Raw genomic sequence first — 25,476 nt, 5'->3', positions numbered from 1 at the left:
CATCCACAGTGGTGTCACCAGCTACCCAAGACTGTCAACCAAAAATGCCCATTTCAGCAGAAAGATTTTCAATTGTGTTGGATGCAATCGGAAAAGACTATTTTGGACAAATTGTGTTTCTTTGTTCATCCTGCGCGGTGAAGTAGCAAGATGACTCATGGAATGTGTTCTCTTTTGTGTTTGGGACACGGACAGCAACTTGGAATCACCACTGATGTGTGAAGTTTCAGAAGTGCAGCGGGGCAGCGGCAGCAGCATCGGCAGTGCAGGAAGCAGCCCGGGCAGCTCCATCACTGCCTGTAAGAAGGTAACCTTATCCGTGTCAGTTTCTTCTGCCTAGTTGGCCCTGAAAGCGCTTGAACTTGACCTTTTAAGTCCTTTTTCTAAAAGTAGAAACAGCCAACTAAATGACCTGCATTCTACTTTCCCAAATACGCTCTGATGACATTTTAAAATGTAATGCATGGAAATGATTGTTTAAAAAGCCACGCAACGCAGTTCATAAAGGTACAACTTGCAAACCACAAAGCCTCCATCGCCATTCCACCTCAGCCCCACCTCTACTATCCATCTGTTCCCAACTGAGCCATGGATTAGAGGCCTGGAATTGCTTGATTTATTGTGCTCTACTCCTAAATCCATGTTTAAGAAGACTTCATAACTGTTCTCCTTTGGACATTTTCTCAAGGAGCAAAGAATCCTTGGCCTATTAGGAGAAGCCGAATTGCATTGCATAGAATGTGAACTTCAGAGCTGACCAACAATCTTGCTTTAAGACAGTTGCAGAAAGTTAGTATTTGAACAACACAAAATCATTTAATTTAATTGTATCATGTCCTCAGCCAAACCAACTAAGGCCCAAAAACTTAAAGCAAAATACTCAAGCTCCTGATTTATCTATTCAATTCTTTTTCTTTTTGGGAGGCAGTTCTGGGGATCAAAATCAGGTCCTTGTGCTTGTGAGGGAATCGTCAGAACCACTGAGCCAAATCCCCGGCCTATTCAGTTCTTTTATTGCAATATGATGCTAGTTTCTTTTTTTTCTTTTCTTTTTGGTACCGCGGATTGAACTCAGGTCCTTGCACTTGCAAGGCAGATCACTGAACCGCTGAGCTAAATCCCTGGCCGTGTGATACTAGTTTATAGAGGAGAATATGTTTCTTCACATTCAGATTTGGAAGACCTCACTTTGTATTATTTCATTGAAAGAAATTAATTTAAAACATCTTCTATGAAAGACCCAAGTTCAATCCCTAGTACTAAAAATAAATTAATTAATTAATTAATTAATTAATTTAAAAAATCTTCTAGATGTAAAATATTGTTCCTAGACATATTACATGTGCATATATATGTATGTAAGGTATAGTAATATATGCATATATATGCATATAAACATTATGTATATATCAATTTGTTAATTACCATACTCGGTTAGTCCCCTATGACTTTTGTATAATTTCCTAGTTTTCAAGTATTACAATAATTAACAAATATCTACACTAGAAAACATATAGTCCTTAATAAGAAGTAGCATCACAGTGGACTATATATAGTGAATATATGTATACATACATTCACAAATAAGAATGTAAAGTTTTAAAAATAATCCCACTCATACCACAATTATTTCTGGATTCTTACTACACTAAGCCATTTGAAAGTGCTTTTTATGGGGCAGAAATGATCACATTGAGGCAACTTCATGGATTCAAGCTGAATACATTGAAAACTTTGCTATATCTTGAAGGGAAACATAAGGATAGATCATAAATTTCTGCCAACACTAGAGGATTTACAATCTGGTGTTTTAGAAATTGCTTGCTTATCCAGTGAAAAGTCAAATAATTCGTAAATTAAATAATCTTGTAACTCAACCATACAGTAACGTGTCAAGGCCATGTAAATTAGGTGAAAATCCTCAGTAGAAAATGCTAAGAACCAAGAGAGAACATAGACAGCAGGAAATGGATTGTGGTTCAGAAGAGGAAGGGTGGTCAGTCTGAATGGTTTAACAGACCATCCAACCACATTTGGCAAGGGACAAATCATTTTGCAGGTTAATGAAGTCAACACCTTCCTCTATTGGTAATTTAAAAATAACCATAGAACATTCCATTATTTTGAATCATTCTCTGAAGTTTGCATAATTGCGCTTTTAACCATTTAACCTTGTATCACACAACATGGGGACTGTGAGTGTTTGCCTTTCTTTCAAAAGAGTAACTCAAAGATCTTAAGCCCTTCTTTGTAGTATCTGGAACATAAACCCTCAGTAAAAATGCACTGACTATTATAAGAGTTTATGCCTTTATTACTGATATCATTACTATGTATGACTGCAAATGAATTTCAGTGATCATTGATCAGTCATTTAATCTTGTTAATCACAGATAATAGGGCTGGGAAGTGGGGATCTGCATGTTCCTAAGTACACACATAATATTCGTTCTGTACAAAAGAGGCAAACAGAGCAAGGAGCTCTTAGAAGTAGCCTTCCAGCTGAATCTCCCATCCTCAGTCAGTCAGCCTTCAATAGGAGGAACATGGGTAATTGAAATCTACCTCCAATTTTCCAAACCCATCTAATATAATAGTTTCATCTTTTTCATCAAGCCTGCTTGTCAGAACTGACATATCACTAAAATAACTGGTGGAGGAAATAAAGCAAGGGTGCAGAAGATAGTGCATTAGCTGGATTATCAGTCTCTGAAAAATCTACAAATTGATGGAATTTCTTTCCTGTCTTTTACAATGAATCCCTGAGGGTTGGGAATCCTAAGCAAGCCTAATTGCTTCAGCTCCCCTTTGCTGCTGGGGAAATACAGTCACTGGAAGCCGCAGCAATGAAAAAGCAATAATATCAGGAAAAGATTATAGTGGACTCGTGTGAATTGTTGATGCTGAGAGCTTGCCTTTCCACAGAGCCAAGGTGAGCATACCACGCAGGAGTGTTTTACATATTTTGTCCTGGCATTTTGCTAATTTTGCTCTCAAAAGCGCTCTGTTATTCAAAGTAAGTGGTATGGTCTTCCTAGCTCTGGATTCAGAACTGTCCTTTTCCTTCTTTCTCCTCTTTTAAGGGCTAGGAAAGTTAGCAGATAAATTCACATTGGCATGCTTGCCAGTGAGTACACAGCCTAATCTTGTGCTGCAAACAAAATCTGTCCCCTACCACAACTCCTACCCTATCCCTTGACTGGCATTGATAATTAAGGCTATCCCACCTAGACAGGACCTCGGGATTCTAATTTTCATAGAGCTCTAAGCAGACATTCTAATCCACTCAAGTTTGGAATGTGAACTAAACTTTGTGTCACTCTAATTTAATAAGCACGGAGACCCAGAATAATGAGTGCAATGAGAGTCTCCAAAATAATGCATTTAAAATGCTAAAATTACAAGATATTGCAGTGGAAAACATGGAGAAGAGATCCTGATGGTTCCTGATGAAGAAAGGGCATTAACGTCCTCTCCTAGTGTCCCCGAATGGTATCTCTCATAGGCATCCTCCGATGCTCCCTTCTCATAAGACTCTGCTTACAAGACAAACAGAACCATCACTGCTAAGCTCACTCATATAGGGTTTCACTAAATGAGCTAAATGATGATATGTTATCGTCACATATTGGCTAAAAACTAAATAGAAAGCTCTCCGTAGTCTATTTATAACCAATCAACACCTGTTTTCTCTCAGGAAGCAGTGGAATATCAAGTACCACACCTGAGCCTGAAATATAAGCTCTGAGTTAGATCCCAGATTTTACTGTGTGATGTTCGTGCAGGGATGGGACCTCTCTGATTCAGATCCTTGAGAGTTGGCGTGATGTTCACATGTGAAAAGTGTTGCGTAGGCCCTTCGTGCATATGTGATCCGTACCCAATAAATATCAGTTAGTTCCAAATAAATTCTTTTTACGAGGGCAACATTTATTTAAATGGAATTTGAAGAACAGAGGAGAATGCAGCATGCAACAAGATAAGATGAGGCTTATCTGTTAGATTTCCCTCTCCTTAGGAAGCATTGTACTGCAGCTCACTCTCACAATAGCTGAACATCTCCGTCCACGCTTTACTTCACAAGCTAACAGTCTGCTATTTGGGATACAGTGGAACCAAGTCTCTGGCCAGAACTGAGGTAAGGGAAGAATAGGAGAAAACTCAGCACTGTGAGAACGCTTCTCTTTTTTATGTCCCGTTAATTAAATCCACCTTTAATTCAGACTTATCAAAGACGGCAGCCTGAAAACAATCCAGGTTCCCTGAGGCAGAGTTTGATCCTAATATGACATCTGACCAGCTCTTTGAAATTTGAAGAGCATGCTTTGCCAGAACTGACCCTCTTTGAACCTACTTAAATTTGTTGCAAATATATCTGAAGACCGGCAGTGTGAAAAATCCCTAGGTGATTCATTTTATTCTGTCAAAATACATTTTCACCTAAGCATGTATCTTTTTCATGATGTATAATTAACAAAAGCAACTCAATTAATATGCATAATCACAGGCATACAAATTGTGAGGCTTTTCAAAATCCAACCCATGTCTCTAAAGACACTCTTCATACAGCCAGAATTGCCTTGGACAAGAGCCCCAACAATACTTCCAAGAAGCTGAAAAGAACTTTTCCTGCTGAATGTCTAGATGGTCACATGATGGAAAATTGTTACCGTAGTCTGTGTTTGTAGAAGCTGTTTCCTTCAAGGAAGGAAAGACTTCAGGAATAAATAAATGAAATGAAAAACAAAACCCACATGACAGAGCTGTGTTCTACAGCAGAAGACACGAGGTGTTTGTTCTTCCTGGAGCACACAGCACTTCTAGTTCCCTAAATACTCCTCGCATTATGTGGCTCTGGCCCAGTTCCCAACACCAGGAAATGGTTTAGCCAAGTTTCATCAAGTAGGTAGACATTCTGTTCTATCACCATCCTGCAGCAGCACTGAAGAAATGGTATTTTTTTTAAAGATAATCACTATTTACACTGAGCTATTCATGAACCACGACACTTCTAAGAATCCTGGGAAGGGGATCAGCAGTTAGCTGGGCAGCAGGAAGGAAGACCAAGAGTCCAGATTCAGCCCAGTTCCATCTAAGTTCCCTCTGGAGGCCATTTTCTGAGCACCTAAGGAAACCTCTGGACATTCTGCATCCACCTTCACATCTAGGAAGCTTCAAAGCTGTGCTGAGGACAAAGCCAAAATACTGAAGGTTTCCGTTCCTGGCAGGAAGTTTTTTCCTCTGCTGGCAGCAAAAGCAGGTCAAGATGCTAAGACTTTCCCCTGCCTTTAAGGGGACCCAAGTCCATCCTAATGCAAAGAGGCGAGGCTGCCTGGGTTTCACATCCAGTTTACTCTTTGGAAAATGTCACCGCACTGATCTTTTATTAGAGACTGTTTGAAACTATGAGTTGTGGCTTATCCTGCAGTTTGAAAACAATTCGGCTTCATATTCCAGAATTTAATATGTTCAAGGACTTGTATTCTTGACTCTTCCCCGCTTTTCCTTCCCTTCCCTAGCTTGCTGCCACACATATGTAAGATTCTAGTGTGCAGTCTTGTTATGTTCTGTACAGTGCCACTCCCTGACCGTCCTTTTGGCTATGTGTGAAGAGCTCCTGGAAGGATGTTTTTGGTCTTTCTTTCTTTCCTTCCTTCTTTCTTTCTTTCTTTCTTTCTTTCTTTCTTTCTTTCTTTCTTTCTTTCTTTCTTTCTTTCTTTCTTTCTTTCTTCCTTTCTTCCTTCCTTCCTTCCTTCCTTCCTTCCTTCCTTATTCTTTCTTTTTCTTTCTTTCTTTCTTTCTTTCTTTCTTTCTTTCTTCCTTTCTTCCTTCCTTCCTTCCTTCCTTCCTTCCTTCCTTCCTTCTATTACAAACGTAGGACTTTGAAAACCCAAAATAGCACAGAACTTGAGTGGGGCTGAGGTGATACTGCAGTATGGGAACTAGGCAGAAGCTCTTTGTTTCTGAATTCTTGTAATTTCCCCAAACCTTCTTTACATTATGTATTAAATACTTCTATCCAAGAATGGAAGGGATTTAAATGTCAGAAATATCTAATCTGACATTCAAATTCTCTCTTTGCATTTAGAGAAAGAGGTGCCATCCCTGTCGTCGGACTTGGTGCCTCTTCTCTTTGCTTTCAGTCCTGCATCTAAGAAATCCACACAGTTTAGCTGGCCAGAGTAGGTCTACACTTCGTGCTTACCAACCGTAGTGGCACAGATCTTTTTACTGTCTTGCTGGGCGTACCAGTGGCCATTTTTCAGCTCTGCCAGAGTCACAGAAGAAGAAAGGACATGGCTCAGACATATTCCAACATAACTCTCACTCTTGTGTCCCTCGGAATGAGCATGCTCACTGGCGTGTGCACACTTACTGCACTCATTTCTACCTTTTATGAAGGTGACACACTTTGAAGGAGCTGCCAAAGGGCTCATATTCTCCCCGATGGAATCATCCAGACAGGTGGATTCTTGGATTACCAGCTTAAAATCTAGTGGTTTCCAGTAGCTCCTTCCCAAGAAGTAAAGAATCTGATTAAAAAGGATTGTCATTTTTAATTGCCAAAAGCAAGCATTCATACTCAACTGACACATGACCTGACTTTCAAATCTACAGACGTTTTGTCTAGTGGCAAATTTTCTACCACCTGTACTTTCCATATGTAAAACCATACAAAGTCAATGGTAGGCTTTCCTCATCACGTATCTCCTCATCGCATATGTCTTTACTTTTCTTCTCTTAACACTGGAATCACATTCCCTTCATTGATATTAAAAATATTGCAGCCGTAGATTATCTTTAAATAGCGATTAAGTAGCAGCTAATCAGCCTTTTTGCTTCAGCTATTGATGCCCATTCACAAATTACACTATATTTACATTTCCCGAGTATATCTGGTCTTGCAGCTCTGCGTTTTAGAGTCCACATTCAAACTTGCTTATCATGTGCATGTGGAAAAAGTTCTGACCCCTTTTCAAAGTATTCTTCTGCAAGCTGACATATGGGAGACATGGAAGAACTAGACAACAATGTCCTGATACTTCTTTATCAGTCCCAATCAACTCAGTTGTCCTTTGTGGCCTTACAAAGTTCCTGAGACTACGCTGAACTACAACGTAGCTTCCAGGGTACAAGTCACTGGTTGACACTTAAAAACAGAAATACATCTGAGACTGTAGCACAGCTGTATAGTGCATTTTTTGCTATGTTGAGAGATGCACTTTGGTCCAGATTAGCAAAGAAAGTCTCTAAGTTATGTGCCTGGGCTGACTAATGTCCAAGAAGGGAGCCCCTTTTATCGTAAAACACCTCCAATTTACACGTAGTTACACCTTTATACGACATTTGTTAGAGATGACTTCTCCACAAACCAGTATATTACTCCATACTTATTTATCAGGATCAAGCTTTGTTAGATCAAACGCACATTGCTAAAAGCATTCCATAGATAAAGACTCTCATGCTGGAAAGATACAATTAATTTAATCTGGCAGCCAGGATCAGGTGGAGGTGTTACTTCTCATGCCCTCCATTCTCAGAGAGAAGTGAATTGCAAGTGCACTGCAAGCCAGTTCCCGCCTAGCTGCCCCATCCTACTACTCCTTTGATCTCACGTTTTCTAAACTCTTCTTCGCCCTTCATAATGCAGAACAATTTTACTCTAAGCGCTAAGAGAACTCTATTATTTTCTAGTACTTTTAAAATAATCAATTATAAGATTTTTCAAATTTTAGTGTGTGTCAGTAGTATAATGCAAGAATGCTTCACGTCTAATTAAAGAGAATTACAAAATATGTCCCATGAGTAATCAACCATAATTATTCATACTTTGTAATTCACTTCTCCTTTTTTGTCAAAGAAAGTTAATACCAGAACTCAACTTATAAGTCATCTTGTAAAATTATCATTGAAAAGAAAATGATATTTTAATATTAAACCTTTGGATAAAAAATATGAAAAAAAAATTAAACCTTCAGAAAAATTGGGAGTAAACCACTGAGTTTTCAGTAATGTTTTGCCTTCTATGCAATAATATTGTACAAAATAGTTTGTACATTATTTCTTATTAATAGTTCATGAGGCCTTAAATAAGCATCACATACTTTCCCTTTGAAATAAGGAAACATATTGTATCCCAGCGTGAAAAACAAATGACCACAGAATGAAAATTTGCTAAGGCATAGGTTGTTACATTATCATGAATTAAAAATGTGTAAAATTGCACAAAAGACTTGTAGATCTTTTTGTGCACGCATGTGTATACTAAGCCTTAGAGCGATTATAAAAATGTAATCCATTCAGCAAGTAGATATTAATTAAACCAATGACCAAACCTTCTAAATTATAATGAAACAATTTTGGAGACTCTTAGAGCACTTCAAGACACTGAAAAATAGCTGGCCCAGCTCAGCAATGATTTCTTTTTATTGCATGATAATAGTCTCCACTCCTGGGAGACTATTCCCACCATTCACTCTGCACCAGGCATTTGGGATCTTTGCTGCTCTCCAAATACACCCAGGACACTCCTACTTTGAATGTTTGCTTCGTCTGATGACCTCTGCCTGGGTCTCCTCTTTCCTCATGTCAGGGTGTGACTGGAACCTCATTTTCTTCAGATCTCTGCCCAGCATGTCCTTCAAGAGGCCTACCAAGGCCTCCTTTCCCAACCAGCATCCCTGGCCTCTGTATCCCTTTATCTGGCTTTACCTTCACAGTGGTTTTCATTATGTAGCATAGATGTGTTTATTGATTATTCATTTGATGTCTTTCCTATCCCCACAGAATGAGAACAGAGATTCTGTTTTGCTGTTATTTTTTTTCTCTTCATTTATTTCCCAGTTAAGTAAATAATGCCCAGTAAAAGCAGCAGATGATCAACAAGTCTCTGTTGAACAAATACAAGAAGGAGTAGAAACTGAGTTTGGATGACCTTAACCTTTCCATATAATGACATTTCAAACATCTAATACAGAGTCTCATTAAACATTCTGAATATGATTTGAACCAATAGAATGAAAGCCAAAGTGTAATTTTAAATATGTAGTTGAAAAGAGAAAGATATTTTAAAACTAAAAGGCAAATAAACCTACAATACACATGTTAGAAATGACTAAATACCACTGTGCACCAATTAGAATGACAAAAGCACATTTAAAAGCAGAAATTGATGGCATCAACAATAGACAAAAGTCTGAAACAATGTGAGCTTGTGTACTTTTATGAGTAGGAGTGGAAATTTTTAAATTTACTTTAGAAGAGAGTTTTAATTTTTCGTAAAGTTACCATATGACTTAGTAATCTTATTCCTGGCTATTAAGCCAGGCAAAAGCAAGAAACAAACAGAAGACCTTAAATTCAAACAAAAACATATGGGCAAATATTTATAGCAGCTTGAATCACATTTGTCAAAAACTGGAAACAACCAAAATATTCTTCACGGAATAGAATTTAAAAAAAAAAATCTGTGTACATCCATAAAATGGAATATTACTTGGCAATAGGAAAGAAATTGCTAAACATACAACAAAATAGATGAATTTTAAACTCATTGTGGTAAGTAAAAAAACTAGCCACAAAAAGGTATATACTACATGATTCTATATATATCCTAGTAAAGGCAAAATGTCAGAGGTGGAAGTCAGAACAAATCCCCCAAGCTGCAACTTGAGAGATACATGGCTTGTGGCTTGTTGACATTCAAAGTACAGAGGCCTTGGGAAGAGGGTACTGGAGAGAGAGCCTTCATCTTGATTAGACTAGCAATTACAGGACTATGTGTATTTTTTCAAAACTCATGAGACTTTACACAAAAAAAATAGGTAAGATTTTAGAGATATGGTAGCTTTCTGTCAAGAAAATTTAAGCTGCAAGAGAGCTGTTATTATGCCCCGAGCAAACAAGACGGTGCCATGGTCCCTGTGTCCACACTTACCAGCTCTTTTCCCTCTTTAGTACTCTCTATTCAGACCTAAATGACCCCTTCACATTGCAGTCTCCTTGTATAATAAAAACTTACCTGGCTTTCCTAGAAAGGATTCAGAGTACATAGCAATAGAGACCCAGGCAGTTCTCTGAGTGATGCCACAAATGTTCTGATGGGTTTCTCTCCCTCCCTATATCTTATGATTTCTTTTATTTTTTTTTTCCTCTCCTAACATCTGACACAAATTTATCAATTCTTTTTTCCACATTTGAAAGAATGGTTCCTTTAGACAGTGCTTCCGAAACTTTTCTACACATAATGTACATTTAAAAAATAATATTTGCTTTAAATTGCTGAGTAAACAGATAGTCAAGAGTGTTTGGAATGGCCACACCAGGCCCTGGGCAGCCTCCAACCGGCTGACAGGCACTCGTGTCTCAAAATCTCAGCTCATCTTAGCTCTCTAAGTTCACAGTCTAAGAGAAGGAAGGGGAAGGATAAATCTCTGCTTTAGAAATGGAGAGAATTCCTTCTTCAGCTAGCATTATGCAGTTAACTTTAAGCAGTGTTCTATCATTACCCACAGAGCATGCACTAAGGAAACACGTTATATCATGTGTGAAATTTCTCTCCCTTAAAAGCTCTGAGGCTGCCTTCCATCTTGATGCTTATGATGAACAGAAAATGAAATGTTTTGATAGTGGAAGACTAGAAAATGGGGATCTTACTCAGCATGAAAATTCTTCGTTACTGCTTTAGAAAATCCTTGCAAAACTATAAGGCATCATTGGGTGCTTTGGTTTATTCCAAGTTTTCTTCAATTTAGAAACATCACATACAAAATTTTACAAATATTCTTTAGGAAGCACCATCATTGGAAATAAACATTACACGTCTATATCTTATCAAATATATAAAGTTTTGGTGCAAGACAGCAAACAGTTGATCAGTACCAATAACACGGCAGGGGAACGAAGGGGGTTCAATTGAATGAGACACTCAAACACCCAAGTGCTGCTCAGAGGGAGTAGGAAGGAAAAGAAAAGCACATGTGTTCCAACATTCTGAGGTAGAAAGGTGGACATTTCACAGAAACTCAGATTTGGTAGGGCTGGTCCTGGTTTCAATTAGATCCTAAAGTTTTGGGGGAAAACATTAACAAAAAGTTTAGGAGGCAGGTGGAAGGATGTGAAGGAAAGATGTACATACATCATAAAGATTGTGAGGTGGGGCTCTTCAGCCCACTAGAGCAGAAGATGCATGTGGAGGAACAATCTAAGTGCAGAAAACTCCTCAATGGGGCAGTGTGCAATGCTTTAAGCATTGGGAATTAATAAATAGTTATTAAATGATTAATAGGATCTGAATTAGGATCTGTCTTAAATGCTAGACCACAGTTTGACATAAAGTCCATAAATTTTGGACTCATCAACATAATATTATCCTTCTTGTTTCCTACAGCCTAGCCCAATTTCGATGGTAGAAGGATCTTAGCAGTACTTGTGACATCGATCAATCAACTGAGATTAACTTCTTGGGAGAAAAATTATGTATCACCAATGACAACAATAGAGATACTCTTTGTAAACATGAAAAATAGCCAGAAATTTAGCTCAGTGGTTCCACTCCTGCCTCGCAAGCGCAAGGACCCGAGTTCGATACCTGGTACAAAAAAAAAACAAAAATCCATGAAAATTAATCAGAAACTACATGCAGTCATTATTTCCAATATCCTTAAGAGATTCTTTGTTTTTAGATGGTAAAGACTGAGTCTCAAAGATTAAGTGATTTGTTTTAGGCTGCATAGCTCATTAACAGAAAACTTAAGAATTTGAAGCCAGGTGTCCTCAGCATCAACTTTCTTGTCATTTGCTCTGGTTTCAGTGAGCTAGGTGGGTTTTAGAAGTAGTGAGCAAGGGGGATCAGGGTCTAGAAAGAATGGCCTCATGTGAATGGCTGGGCCCCCATGGGGACCCAGCTCTCCTTAACTTTCTGGCCTGAATAGCATTCCAATTTTAGTCCATTCAGACTACTGTAATAAAATACCCCAGCATCTGTGTTTATAAACAACAGAAGTTTATTTCTCACAATCCTGAGGCTAAGCCCAAGATCAACGTGCTAGCAAAAGATTCAGGTGAGACTCATTCCTCATAGAAAGCCCCAGCTGCCATGCCTTTGCATGATGAAAGGAAAAAAGGGCCCCGCAAGTCTCTTTATGGGAACACTACTCACCTCCCAAGCCTCAGGTTTTTTTTTTCTATTAAGTTTATTGGTACATTTAAAGCAAACAATACAGTTACATTTATCACTGGGATCTTGTACCTTTACATGATATATCTTGGTTCTTGTCTTTTCCCCATACCCCTGCCCTCCCTTCACCTCCTTCCCCTCCCCTATTTACAGAGTCTTTGTTTCCTTTTTTTCATTTTTTCTTTGTGCGAAAAACTAAAAGTGTAAATAAGGTTCAAATAGTATAACTGAGAGTATGAAATACCAAGTCTAACTTTTTAATACCAGTGCATTGATGATTGGATTTCGGCATGACTTCTGGAGAGACAAACATTCAGACTCTAGAGAGCCTCACTCCTTTTATTCTCTGTCATGACATCTATGTATTTCTTTTTAATACCAACCACAGTTACAATTAAACGTGTACTTCAGTATGCTTTATCTACAGTTTGGTTTCCATGCCAGATTATCAGCCCCATAAATATGATGAAAAGCTCGGTATTATTTACATTATATTACTAGGTCGTAATAGACTCAAGTTATTTTCTAACGTTCAATGAATGAAAGAAAAATTATGCTTTGGAGAGTAGACTATAAGACTAAAACTAGACAATGAGATGGTCCAGCTGGGGTAGAAGTCTTGCTCTGACATCAACTTGATGTAGAGAAGTCAAGTTGCCTGTAAGGATTGTCTTGGGGAAGGCAGAGTTTGCACTTAGATACAAAGAATCCGAGATGACAACGGAGGATCCAGGCATAATGACTACAGTAATGCAAAAAGCCATGCTCTTGAGAAATGTCAAAACTGGAAACAGAAATGGGTGAGTCATCCTCGGAAGGGCTGATTGATGCCTCTCCTCAGGAAGTGGAAAGAGCAACACACTGAAGACTAAACCAGAGAGAATGCTTAAAAGGAAGGCTATGGAGAACAAACTAGTCAAGAGACCCATATGCTCCCGGCTTCCCCAGTTGCTCCAGACAACTGAAATCCGACACTCTAGTCAAGTGCAGTCTTTTGCTGCCTCTTCCACTCAGATAAGACTGATCAGGTCCACCCTTGGAATATCTTATTTGCATTGGATTTGATTGAAGCACTGCTCTCTCCATTGCAGTCCTAGGAATGTTCTGGTTCCCTCTCTCGGAGTTCCAAAAGGGCAGAGGTCATTTTTATTTATGTTAGTATTCCCAGTGTCTAATATCAGTAGGCCTTAATGAAGATGTGTTCTTTGAACATTAACTGGGGAAGGAGAGTAGAGAAGGAAGGGGAAATAAGAATGGGATATTACAATTAATAAACAAAAGAAGAAAAGTTGTCAAACACTGTAGAAATGCAAAAACATCAATATGGAAAAGATACTGTCTAAGCTTTGCTGCTTTTTGATACTTATAGCTGTCATGTATCTATTGCCTAGTCTGTTAAAAAGGGGAGTCCTTTGCAGTAATTTTTTCATTTGCTCTGTGGGTCAGTCTTAAGAAGTGGTTTTAATTGACCTCATGTAACAGATACCAAGCGAAGTCCCACAGATATAAGAGAATTGCCCAAGGTCTCTCTGAATGATGAGATCGCATAGAATTATAGCTCTGTCCCCAAATTTTTGTCTCTATCTATAAATAACTGTCTTCTCCAAATTAAACTACTTTAAACGTTTTAAGGCATTGCTCAGTAATGTGCAGGACTATGCCCAGTTTGCCGAAAGTCTGTTTCTCACTCTCTTTGTTTTATCAATGCTAAATTATTATACTTCATTTCTCTCTATCAAAAAGAAAGTAACTAACATGGTACAGAAGAATCTTCTTCACAACACCCATTACATTTTAAGAGAAATTGTGCATTATTTCAAGCTTGTGAATGTACAACTTTCATCATTAGCTCTTCATCTGAAATAAGTACATCTGGAACTAAAAATAGCAGATTAATGAGAGGCTGGTAAGTTTTTTCTCTCTTCCACCTCAGAAATGACTCTCAGCAGGGAGTTTATGCTCACAAAGCTTCAAAAACATTAAATTCTCAAGCACATAGTCTTCCTTCAAGTGTACTTCTTTTTCTAATTGTTTATCCAAACCATTAAACTGAAAGCCTTTCACAAGTTAAAACTGATTAACATATGATACTAAGTGGTTTTTTTGAAGGCTGCAGTTTAATCCTCTTCCCTTATTTGCTTCTTAATGCATGTGGAAAAGAGAGAGAGAGAGAGAGAGAGAGAGAGAGAGAGAGAGAGAGAGAGAGAGAGAGAGAGATAGAGAGAGGAGGTGAGGAAGGGGAGAGGGGAGAATTACATTTTACTTAGTGCGGAAGTGCTTGACCTAATTTTTTACAAAGGGCAAACTGAAGCAGAGCACCAGCAGAGAACTTAACCACATGCAGCCCTCGGTATGGATGGCTGCACAGTGTAGGATTTGGTAGAACCCAAAGACTCTCGAAAGTGCAAAATTTCATCAACAGGCGATAGAATACCACTTGAGTGAATGCTCTGATATTTGGGAGCATTTTAGTCATGTTCTCCTTGATGGGAAAAATACACAACTCTTGCAACTTTAGGAAGGAGAAATTTAATTTTGTTCACTGTTTTCAGAGGACTTGGTCCATGGTCAGCTAGCTCCAACCCAGAAAAGACAGAGTGGAGGAGCCCATCTGAGGAAAGATACTCATATCAAGCATCAAGGAAGCGGAGGGCCAAGAAGGAGCCAGAGAGGGAGAGGACCCTTTTAGGCCACAGCCCCGGTGTCGTCCTCTTCTTTCTACATCTCCTAATAGGACACTGGGGGAGGAACTCTTCTGTGCAATAACCCATCTTGAGTACATTACACCCACAATCCAGGCATCATCCTTGAAAAGCCCCACCTCTGAGCATGGAAAGTTCAGGGGCACATTCTAGATTTAAAGCATAACCGGAACCTGACTTGGGTGCTTGTTTTGCTCTAATAAGATAAAGTATTGGCCTGTCCAAGCTTGAGCAAAGGAAATAATAATTTTTGTTAGTGAGTGCTTTCTGAGACTTTAAATTATATATATATATATATATATATATATATATGCATGTATATATTTATTCTGCCTTGCAAGTCTAGACTCTTAATTCAGATATTATATATTATCAGGGTCTAAGCTCAGAGTTCCAGTGTAGTAGTGCTATCTGGTCAATAATCAAATCATATAAATATTAAATAATAATCTTGTATTGAAATGAATGAGAAATATATTTTAAATATCGGCATAATCAGATGAACTATTAGCTAATAACTATTGTTATTAAATTTCAAAGTTACACAGCGAAGGAACGCTGTCACAACGAAGCAGCTCTCTTCAAAGTGTTTCTCCTTAACCATTTTTTTTTCTGCTTTAATTGAGTTTATTGGTACATTTTAGGGATACAGTACATTTACAGTTACATTCACTGTTGGGATCTTGTACCTCTACATGACAGGTCTTGGTTCTCATTTTTTCCCCTTGTCCCTGACCTCCCTTCACCCCCTCCTCCCCTCCCCATCTACAGCCAATTTATTTCCATCTTTTCATTATCTCACATTTATTTCTTTTCCCCTTTTGCCCTTCCACAGACCATCCCACCTTCCCTACACCTTTAGCTCCTTTCTTCCCATTTCTCAATGTCAGTACTCTTATTAGGATCTTCTGTATTATTGCAGATTATTCACACCAGAGGAACTATTCGGAATGTCAAAATGGTTAAGGAGCATATTGAAGATATACTCTTTAACTATTTTAACATTCAGGTTTTGTTTTAAATTCTTCTGAAAGAAGATGCTCGGTGTGGATGAGGACCAGCCCCCTCCTCCCCCCCTCCGGGGGCTTCGCTAGCATCTTTCGCTGAAGGAGCACCTGACTTTTTCCTTGGTCTGCAGATGGGATAGTTGTATATTCTTAGTTTTTACCTTTAAAACAAGTACCAAAAATAATAAATACCCGTAAAGTAGAAAGACCGACGGATGAAACTTCCGGTGCTGATTTCCTCAGGTTAGAGAAGTTAAATGGGGGAGAAACGTGACCAGAAAGTCAGCTCTTCCGTTAACTGGTCATCACAGAGGGCCTTCCTCCGCTGTGTGGGTCCCCCCACCCCACCCCATCCCCCTGCCTCTTTGACCCTCTGGACACTGTGACCACCCAGTCCAACACTGTCCTGAAAGGCCAAAGTGAATTGCAGCTGAACTTTGTGACAGTTCCTTGGGTGACACTGGACGAGAATGTCAAGGACTTATGTGACAGTTGTTTTGCCCTCTGTTTCTGCATTATTGTACCTATATTATTATATGTCCAGCTATAAACAAGATCCAAAGCCTGATTTTGAGAAGTGAGCTTTGAAATGACCAAGAAGTGGATCTAGTTAAAAGGTTTGTTAAGTGCACTGTAAAACAGAATTTAGTATGTTCATTTTGGTGCCCACTTTTTAAATCTCTAATGTTCACAGGGTGCAGACATACTCAGTGCCTTTTAAGTAATAGGAATTCTCAAATCTAAGGATCAAAGCAAGGGAAGAAGCAGAACTTTAAAATTATATGTTTGTTTAGTGATAAACAGATTTGAAATCATATTTTCCTTTGAAAAATTAAAATGCTGGGCTGGGGATTTAGTTCAGTGGTTCCACCGCCTTCCTCATAAGCTCAAGATCCTGCGTTCAATCCCCAGTATCAAAAAAGAAAGAAAGAAAGAAAGAAAGAAAGAAAGAAAGAAAGAAAGAAAGAAAGAAGAAAAATTAGAATACTAGTGATACTTGCCAGATTGATTAATTAAATTATATTATTTCCATCACAAAAAGTTTCTTCTCCTTAGAAAAAAGTGCAACTTCAGAACTGTATTTTGAAAATATAACTTTAAAACAGAAATCCATTAAAATGCAATTTTATTTACAAAAATTAGATACATGTAGCTTTTCAGAAACACCACAAAGCAGACATAGTCTGAAAGGCAACAGTGTAAAGAAGGGGATCTTACACATAGGCTTTTGTGTCTTCAAGACCAAATCCAAAATCAAGTTCTGAACTATATGGGTCAAAACCTCAAAATGTCTAAGCCTCAAGGCACTTCATCTTCAAAATGACAATTTCTGTAAAGATGCTTATCTTTAAAATAATCGCTACCTCGGAGTGTTACCACTTGATTACAGTGAAAAGTTAAAATACATATGTGAGAAAAGTTTAGTGCAAGTCACAGGACATTATAATTTTTTTTTGAAGTTTAGAAGCCTTTGGGGGAATCTGATGAAGCTTTTGTTTATATGGGGCACACTCTGGTATTTTCCACGTAATGAATAAAAACTAGGAAATGTTTTATTTAGTTTTAAAAATAACAAATAAAACATAATACACATGCTGGTGACGTATGTATTTTTATGAAAAAAAATTCTTTTTTTCCAAAATAAAATAAAATCTTTCAGTGACAACGTTGTCAGTTCAATTTCCCATGCTTCCAAATTTCCTGAAGTCAGACCTAAGTCTGCTCCACTATTACTGTTCTGCACCTGCATTGGATCTGTTGTACTGTCCCAGGTCACTGTCACTGGAAAATGCCACTGAGTAGTCAGGGCACAGTGAGAACTAAAGTGGCTATGACTTAGCATTGCTAGGTAAAATCTCCATAAGGACTAAGTCTTTCAGCCACCTTTAATATGCAATAATAGCTTAATTTATTGTTCAACTGCCTGCTTATCCACAGTCTCTTTATACTATATTGGAAAACAAAGATGAACATTTATCATATCTGGATGGTAATAAATGTTGAGTAAGAAAAACTTTATAAGCAATGTCACTCACCTAAAACAAAAATGTTATGGAAAAACGTGTCCGCATTGTATTATTAATTCTATTTAGAAAGAAAAACTAATATATTTCTAGCTTTAGAATATAAGACAATTCTTCATTGTACAAATGAAATGTAATTGAAGAGTCATTCTAATTTATTAGCTTTAACCAAGTTAATTAAATCTTTTATGGTGTTTAAGTGAAAGTTGTAGTCAAACATTAGTAGACCAGTAGGTACTATAATAGAGTTCCAGGATGCGTGTTGGAAATACTCAGTAACATGAAAAAAAAAGTTAACAATAATTGGATAGTGTTAACATCCTTTAGAATTTGGATCATTTGGTTATTTATAAGGCTGCATTTTCAAAATATGTTGGTTCTGAAATATGCTTTTCTTCCCTGCTTTAAAATCCAAGCCCCAAAACAAGGCATTTGCAAACAATATTAGGCTTTGTAATTTCATCTATTTAACTTTTTTGTTTTACCATACTATTTCTAACTAGAAAGTGATTATTTTGGTACAGCTGAGTTATTTGTAATAACTCTTAACCTAACATAGTATCTTAGGTGTTGTAGAAAAGTTGTGCCCTATTTTATGACTACACGAAAAACTGAGGAATCAGTATTGTGCAGAAAGGAAAGAAGTCTCTGTTTAAAAATAAAACAATATTCATATTACAAAATAACATATATAGTGGATGGAATTTCATCCTTGTTACCAACTGGTCCATACCCTAACAAATCACTGGATTGCAGATTTTGCAAAAGTCACACCTATAATGAAGTTTCCAGATGAAAGAAGAAATGTGGTGTTAATATTAAAGTATGCTTCCCAGCCATTTCTGATGCCAATTTATGTCACACTCTAGCGATGCTGTTATCCGGGAAGTTTTTTTTCTTTTCTTCACATCCAGATTCTCTGAGGAAAAGAACAAACACCTACAGGTTTTTTTTTTTAATTGTTGTTTTTTAGAAGCAAATTGCTAGTTTCAACGGAAAGGCTCACCGAATAAGCACTGAGGAGGTGTTCTGATTCCCTCTAGGTTCTCCGCAGCAACAGCTTGCTGGAGTCCACAGACTACTGGTTGCAGAATCAGAGAACGCCCTGCCAGATTGGTTTTGTGGAAGATAAGTCTGAAAACTGTGCTTCCGTAAGTACACAGAATTCTGAGATATTGGATAAAGAGAGTCAAGGTGGCACAGGTATCTGAGGTTAAGACAGAAATTTCATAATTGATTAAATGCCAGATTGGAAAAGTATTCTTTTGAAAATGTATAACTGGTTTATGTAGACTGTTAGTAGAGAGAGCTAATATTTTTACATCAGTTTTGTTCATTTCAAAATGTAAGTTAATCTGATCAATTCTCTGAAAAGAAGACGCATTTTTTAAAAATGACTAAGAAAAAAATACATAAATAGAATTGTACCTTGAAAATAATTTTAAATGCCCTCATCAACTCTCCTGGATTATTTTGAATATATTTTATAACACTTTCTGTAGGCATTTTACAATATGAAAACTGTGCAAATATTTTCCACCATTCTTAAGAGTTATAGAAATTATTTGAAAATCCTTTCAGCCTAAGAAATAAACAGGCATGCACTTTAATCCATTGGAACTGTGCTTTACGTATAAAACCTTTCTTTTCCAGGAAAGGGATGCTCTTATAGATAAACAATATGAGTCTCACAGCTTACACTGCAAATATACAATTTTGATGTAAATGCTCCTTCCTATACATTCTGCCTAGATGTAAGTTTCATTTTCATTAAAATGATCTAGCTCTTGTGAGGTCGTGATAACAGAGATTGTGGGGAGCAATTTCAAAAAGGAGAAAAATATAATGTACTTCTCCTCACTAAATTGAGAGCAACAACTCTGAGCTATTCCTGGAGGTAAGTTATGTGCCAGCATTCTTTTTAGAAGGAAAAAAAAAAAGCTGAAATGGGATGGGGGGGCTCTTTCTATACACCTGACAGATATACTCCTTGCAGGCAGGGCGTGTGAAATGTTCCAGAGAAGAGTTTCCCAGCACAAGGAATATGCAGTCCACTTAACACTCTTAAGTGAAGCTCTTTCTTTAGGCTAATGAGTGTGATTCTGTGACTTTTCCTACTTTTGATCACTTTTCCAGAAAACTAATTTCTGGCTAAAAAAAATCTTTGTAGAAAATGATTAGGATTAAGTGGCAATCAGTTTAACAGTAATACCTCCTTTGCAAATTCAACTCTGAAGTGAGTAGGAAAATTCAGGCATTTGCTGATGCAGACATCCAATTACTGAGCTCTGCAATGCAAAAGAGGGAGAAATGGAAAATACAAGTCATCAGTGGCCACCCTTTGGTCGAAGCTATCATCCAAACAGTTCTTATTTTACAAAGCCTTCCACTTGAAGAACACACACAAATTGAGGTAGTGAGAGCTACCTCTAAAATCTAAATCTCCACATCTAAAATCAATTCTCCACATCACCATGAAAACAAAAATTTATTTAAAGGAAAACAATATGGTCACATTTTAACAATGTCTTCATAAAAGCTTTTTTTTTTTTTTTTTTTTTTTTTTTTTTTTTTAAAATTTTTTTTTTTTTTTTTTTTTTTTTTTGGTATTGAGACTTGAACTCCGGCGCAGCCCTTGTGCTTGCAAGGTAGGTGGCAGTATCACTGAGCTAAATCCCAGCCCCATAAAAGCTTAATTTTAAAAATAATGCTATTAAATCATTTCAAACCCAAAGCTACTAAAAACAAAAAAAAGAAAAACAGAATCTGAGGAACCCATAGTGATACTAACCTATACTTTATTGCTCTGTAATCTGTTCGTAACTCTGGGAAATCCTACTCTAAGTTAATTGCTGCTGTAACTCATTTTTTCATGACCAAAATTAGTAGCCACCTTTTCATATCCAGTTGAAACCGGTTTCATATTTATTGCAATTAAGTCCATGTATTTAGATTTGTGGTTTCTTTGAAACTGAGTGCCTCCGAGTGCCACGGTTTTCTGAATTTGAGATACCTACTTGAAATTTTTTTGAAGGATGGCCTCAGTATTGAAACCACTCAAGATGTTATGTCCATATCTCTGTACAAATGGTTTATTTTCAAGCATTGAGGCATGAGTTGTATTTCTTCAGCGTGGAACTTCCTGTCTTCCACGTCTAATATGAAGAGTCTTAACAAAGACGGGTTTGAAGCAGACAGAAATATGATTGGCCATCCCAAAATGAACCATTGGCCCAGGGAGACCCTTGAAATCCAGCTTTCAGTAGATTTTCAGAGGATATCAAGTACGAAAACTGTGTTTTCAGTTTCCTAAATGAAGTTCTTTTGTCAAACAATAGAACACTATTTTCTTTCTAATTTTTCCATTTGTGAAAAAATAATATTCATATACTAACTTTCAAGGTATGGCTGTTTTTGTTGGTTAGCTTTTATGATTTTTGGTTTTTGTCTGTGCATTTTTAGATGTAATTATTTAAGGAAGAAATGTAGAGGAGAGTAGTGAGATTGGAAACCAATCTCCAAAACCTGGATAACCAAGGCATTATTTTAATAGAAGTTTTTAACATTAGTAATGGGAATTGGACTTCTCATTGTTTTTGTCCTTTTTTACCTTTTTGAAAATTAAAAGCTAAATTAGTCTTTTAAAATTCTCTACTGATTTGTGCTTTTTACTGGTATTTAGTTTTTTATTTTTCAGGAATCATCTTTTGGTTTAATGCTTTATTAACATTACTTTGACTATATTATTTCTGCTCCCAGCTACTGTCAGATTTTTTCCACATTTATCTTTTTAAGACTCCCAAACAAAGTATGTTCTGTTTATAGCAGACACTTTAGTTGATGAATCACAGTACTTTTAAATGTCATATTTGTCTTAAAGATATAAATAAGTACATCAAGCTTTCAAGAGACCTTCAACATTATACTCATAAAAAATAATAAATATAACAGCTATTCTGTAGGTCTCACATGCTAATGCAACTCAGAGGCAAAAATTAGAAAATCTATATGACTATTATTTTATATTTCCTCCAAATATATCTATACTCTGTCTATGTGCATCTTAGAAAAAAACAGCATTATTAAGTGTCTCGTTGCATAAGTGTTTATATGCAAAAATAGTCACATGACCAAGGAAATTCATAACTCTAGAACTGTGAAGGAACATTTGTAACTATCTTGTTAATAAATTTACCAAGTTTTCAAGCAAATTTTTTTTCTTTTAAAAATCAGGTTAGAAATTTATTTTTAGGTCTTTAATTTTTTTTTTTTTTTTTTTTAGACAGGGTCTCACTATGTAGTTGAGACTGTCCTGGAAGTCACTATGTAACCCAGGCTGGTCTCAAACTCACAGCGATCCTCCTGCCTCAGCCTCCAGAGTGCTAGTATTATAGGTGTGCACCACCTTGCTCAGCTTTTAGGTCTTTAATTAGTCTCTCAACCACAGCGATCCTCCTGCCTCAGCCTCCAGAGTGCTAGTATTATAGGTGTGCACCACCTTGCTCAGCTTTTAGGTCTTTAATTTTAACTGCAGGAAACATGATACTAAGAAATGTCAGTTTTCCCAAATGATCCACCTTTGCTATAAAACTGTGCTAAAAAGGGCATGCTTATAAACTGGGTAAAAGAAAGAGGAATCAAGAATCACTCCATTGATTTTTGGGTTAAGCTCTTAGATGATTTGATTTGTCATTTACTGTGATGGAGAGACTAAAAGAGAAAGGAAGAGGGGAGAGAGATGCTTAATGTCCTCTCCTCATGTCATACAACTAGAGAAGTCAACCAGTGGTTAGGTGTGCAAGTTGGAGTTGTTGTAGAGTTTCTGACAAGAGGTAGAGATTGAGTGTCTTCAGTTGGTCCTCAGAGAGCAGAGATCAGCCCAGCTAGGAGCTGTGTAAACAGAGAAGGGGCTTACGCTGAGCTCTGGTCACTCAAAGAGGTTCCCAATTAATGAACTGGATGTCTCATGGTCCCCCAGAGGTAGCAAGAGATTAATATTTGATTATGTAAGCTCGAGTTTCTCATACATAATAACATTTTATATATCTTGACATTGTTGCTACCAAAAATACAGTTAGATGAATAGTGTGCTTTTAAAGCCTAAGTGTTTGTACCATTTCTCAGCTGTTTTAGTTTTGACAGAAAAAAATATTATGAAAATAGTTCAGAATAACTTCAAGTTCCAAATTGTCAACACTTCCTGCTATTGTAGCAATTATTCTCTGAGAATAGGAGAAAGCCCATCAATCACACAAAACTGGCAACAATAAATAATTGTTCTTATTAAAATACCTTTAAACTTGAAAGACATTGACTACATAATTTTCTATTTCCTTTTAATAGAATTATTTGCTTGACTAACCTGTATTTCCTAGTCAGTCCTTCTACATTCCCAGAAAACTAGTTAGTTTTTTTTTTTTAACTTAGGTTCTCAAGGTAAATTTTAGGTATGTGTATATAAAGAAAGGTGAGTTTAGTTAATAACTGACATAGGGTATCTTTTGTTATCTGTAGCTTCTGGAGTAGTAATGGTCTTATTTGTAATAATGAGACATATTTGCTCTGAAGGCTTATTAAGAAATGAGAAAATACTAAAAGAAGCAGAATTTCTGTCCTTCCACCTTTGATATTATACTTTCTTTGAGCCCAGAGAGAGTCCTTGCTTTGTATCATAGACGTCACTTGACTTATTGTCTAGTTCATGGTGCCTTTAATGTTGGGGGTATTTCACTGGAGTATCTGGAAATGTTCAGTGTACTCTACAGGAGCTACAGAAGTGGCTGAAAATGGAGTGAAGGAAAGTTTGGCCCTTGCTAAGTTCTGCCTCCGGTTTGGTTTAAAATAGTCATTAAGCAGAAAGCTTAGGTCAGCAGCAACCAGGGAAATTTTAATAGGCACCCAGGAGTGAATTCTTAACAAACAAGGTGTTCCACCCTTATCTCTTTTGAAATATTGGGCTGAATAATTCCTTATTCATAGTGCATAGACTAGCCTGTGCAATGCAGGATGTTGTGTAACATCCCTGATCTCTACCCACTAGATGGAGTTAGTGACCCTCTCTCCAAATTATGACAAACACAAATGTTTGCAGACATTGTCGATGTCTCCTGGATATGGGGTAAAGATAGGAAGCAAAGGTGGGAGGAGAAGTGAACAAAATCACACCCCTTTGGGAACTAGTACTATAAATTTTCTCACACTTTAGCCTCTGGTCACCAATGAGGTTACCCAATCCAAGGTCATGTGCTTTACCCTAAACTACACCTCACTCTTCCATAGTCGTAGAAGCAATACCTAGACTCAACTCCTCCACAACAATTCCAGTCCATGTGCTGTTCTTATCAAAGGCCACCTGTACCAGGAAGAAGTGGAAAAGTTCAAGAAACAGTCAAAATCAATTTAGGATACCTGCCTTTAAACCATGATTCATTAATTTACTACTGTTGCCTTTGCCTCCAAATAGAATTCAGTGTTCCTGGAACATCCCAGATCACCCAGTTCTACACTGAGATGTGCTGCCTTTATTTATAACTTATTTTATTTCTTTCATCAGATGTAACACAGCTGCATAACAGGTAATTTGAAAGTATTAAGAAAGAAAAGTACCCTAAGCTTATAGTGTACTAGAACCACCATTGGCAGCCAGGGTATTTCCTCCAGTTATGGCTTATGGCTTGACTTCCCCACAGAGCCTCATAGGTGAGGAGTTTTGAAGGTTGCTGGATTAGAGTGTGTGAGTGTGGCTTGAGGGTGTGATCCTGGATTAAGAGTGTGGATAATGGAAGCCCCACCATGAGTATGGGTCACAATAATCACTTGGTTTGTAGCCTAGATGGAACATAAAGGGACCAGAAGAAGCAGGCTTGCTGCTGCTGCTTGCTGTTACTGCCTGCTGCCTGCTACACCCTTTACAGTTTCTTCTTTGCAATATCCCTTTGCCAGGCCACCCTGTCTTGAAGCTGGCCAACTTTGGACTGAAACCTCAACAAAATGTGAGCTAAAATTGACCTTTCTTCCTTTAACTTGTGGGTGTTGAATATTTTATCTCAGCAATGACAAAAGTAATTAAAACACCCCCCACTCTTTTCCACACAAGTTGGAATGAGCAACTGTGTCCATTCATCTTGTTTTCAAATAATAATATGGATCATCAGTTGAAGATATGCAATTTTTCAAGCCTACTGATTTCTAAATAGTGGATAGCCATCTTATAATTTTATTTGAACATTGTGTAAGCAAGCCAGAATATATCTGTTGGTTAGAACAACAAACTATTGAGACTCTGGTTTCTGATATATATCTTTCCCCCACCCTCAAAAATCCTGCTTTTCAGATTGAGAATTTCTATAGTTGTTTGAGTACAGGTCACACAGAACAATCACAGTTGTAATCATGCATGAGCTGAACATTTTGTAGGCATCATGGCATTTAATCTGATAAGAAATTTCTTGGGTAGACAGTAGTATTACCTTCATCTTACTAATAAGAAAAAAGGTTTTGAAAGATTAAAAAATTTGCCTGGTTTAAATCTAAGTCTGTTTTTTATTTGTTTTTGTGGTACTGGG

At 37.3% G+C, this 25,476-nt stretch overlaps 1 protein-coding gene across 5 annotated transcripts in view; it reads left to right on the top strand.

Annotated features, from left to right (window-relative positions):
* The window catches only part of Sphkap (SPHK1 interactor, AKAP domain containing), a 166,740-nt gene that overhangs the window by 44,305 nt on the left and 96,959 nt on the right, over positions 1 to 25,476 (top strand). For all 5 annotated transcript variants that reach the window (XM_010608140.1, XM_010608138.1, XM_010608139.1 and 2 more), the window contains exons 2-3: positions 196 to 307; positions 18,955 to 19,062. In XM_010608140.1, the coding sequence (XP_010606442.1) occupies positions 196 to 307; positions 18,955 to 19,062 (220 nt within the window). The remainder of the gene's footprint in view (positions 1 to 195; positions 308 to 18,954; positions 19,063 to 25,476) is intronic.

Source organism: Fukomys damarensis, unplaced genomic scaffold, assembly GCF_012274545.1.
Source record: "Fukomys damarensis isolate Sample0158 unplaced genomic scaffold, DMR_v1.0_HiC HiC_scaffold_16, whole genome shotgun sequence".
In the NCBI taxonomy this organism is placed as follows: Eukaryota; Metazoa; Chordata; class Mammalia; order Rodentia; family Bathyergidae; genus Fukomys; species Fukomys damarensis.
This window is presented reverse-complemented; position numbering and strand designations above follow the sequence as displayed.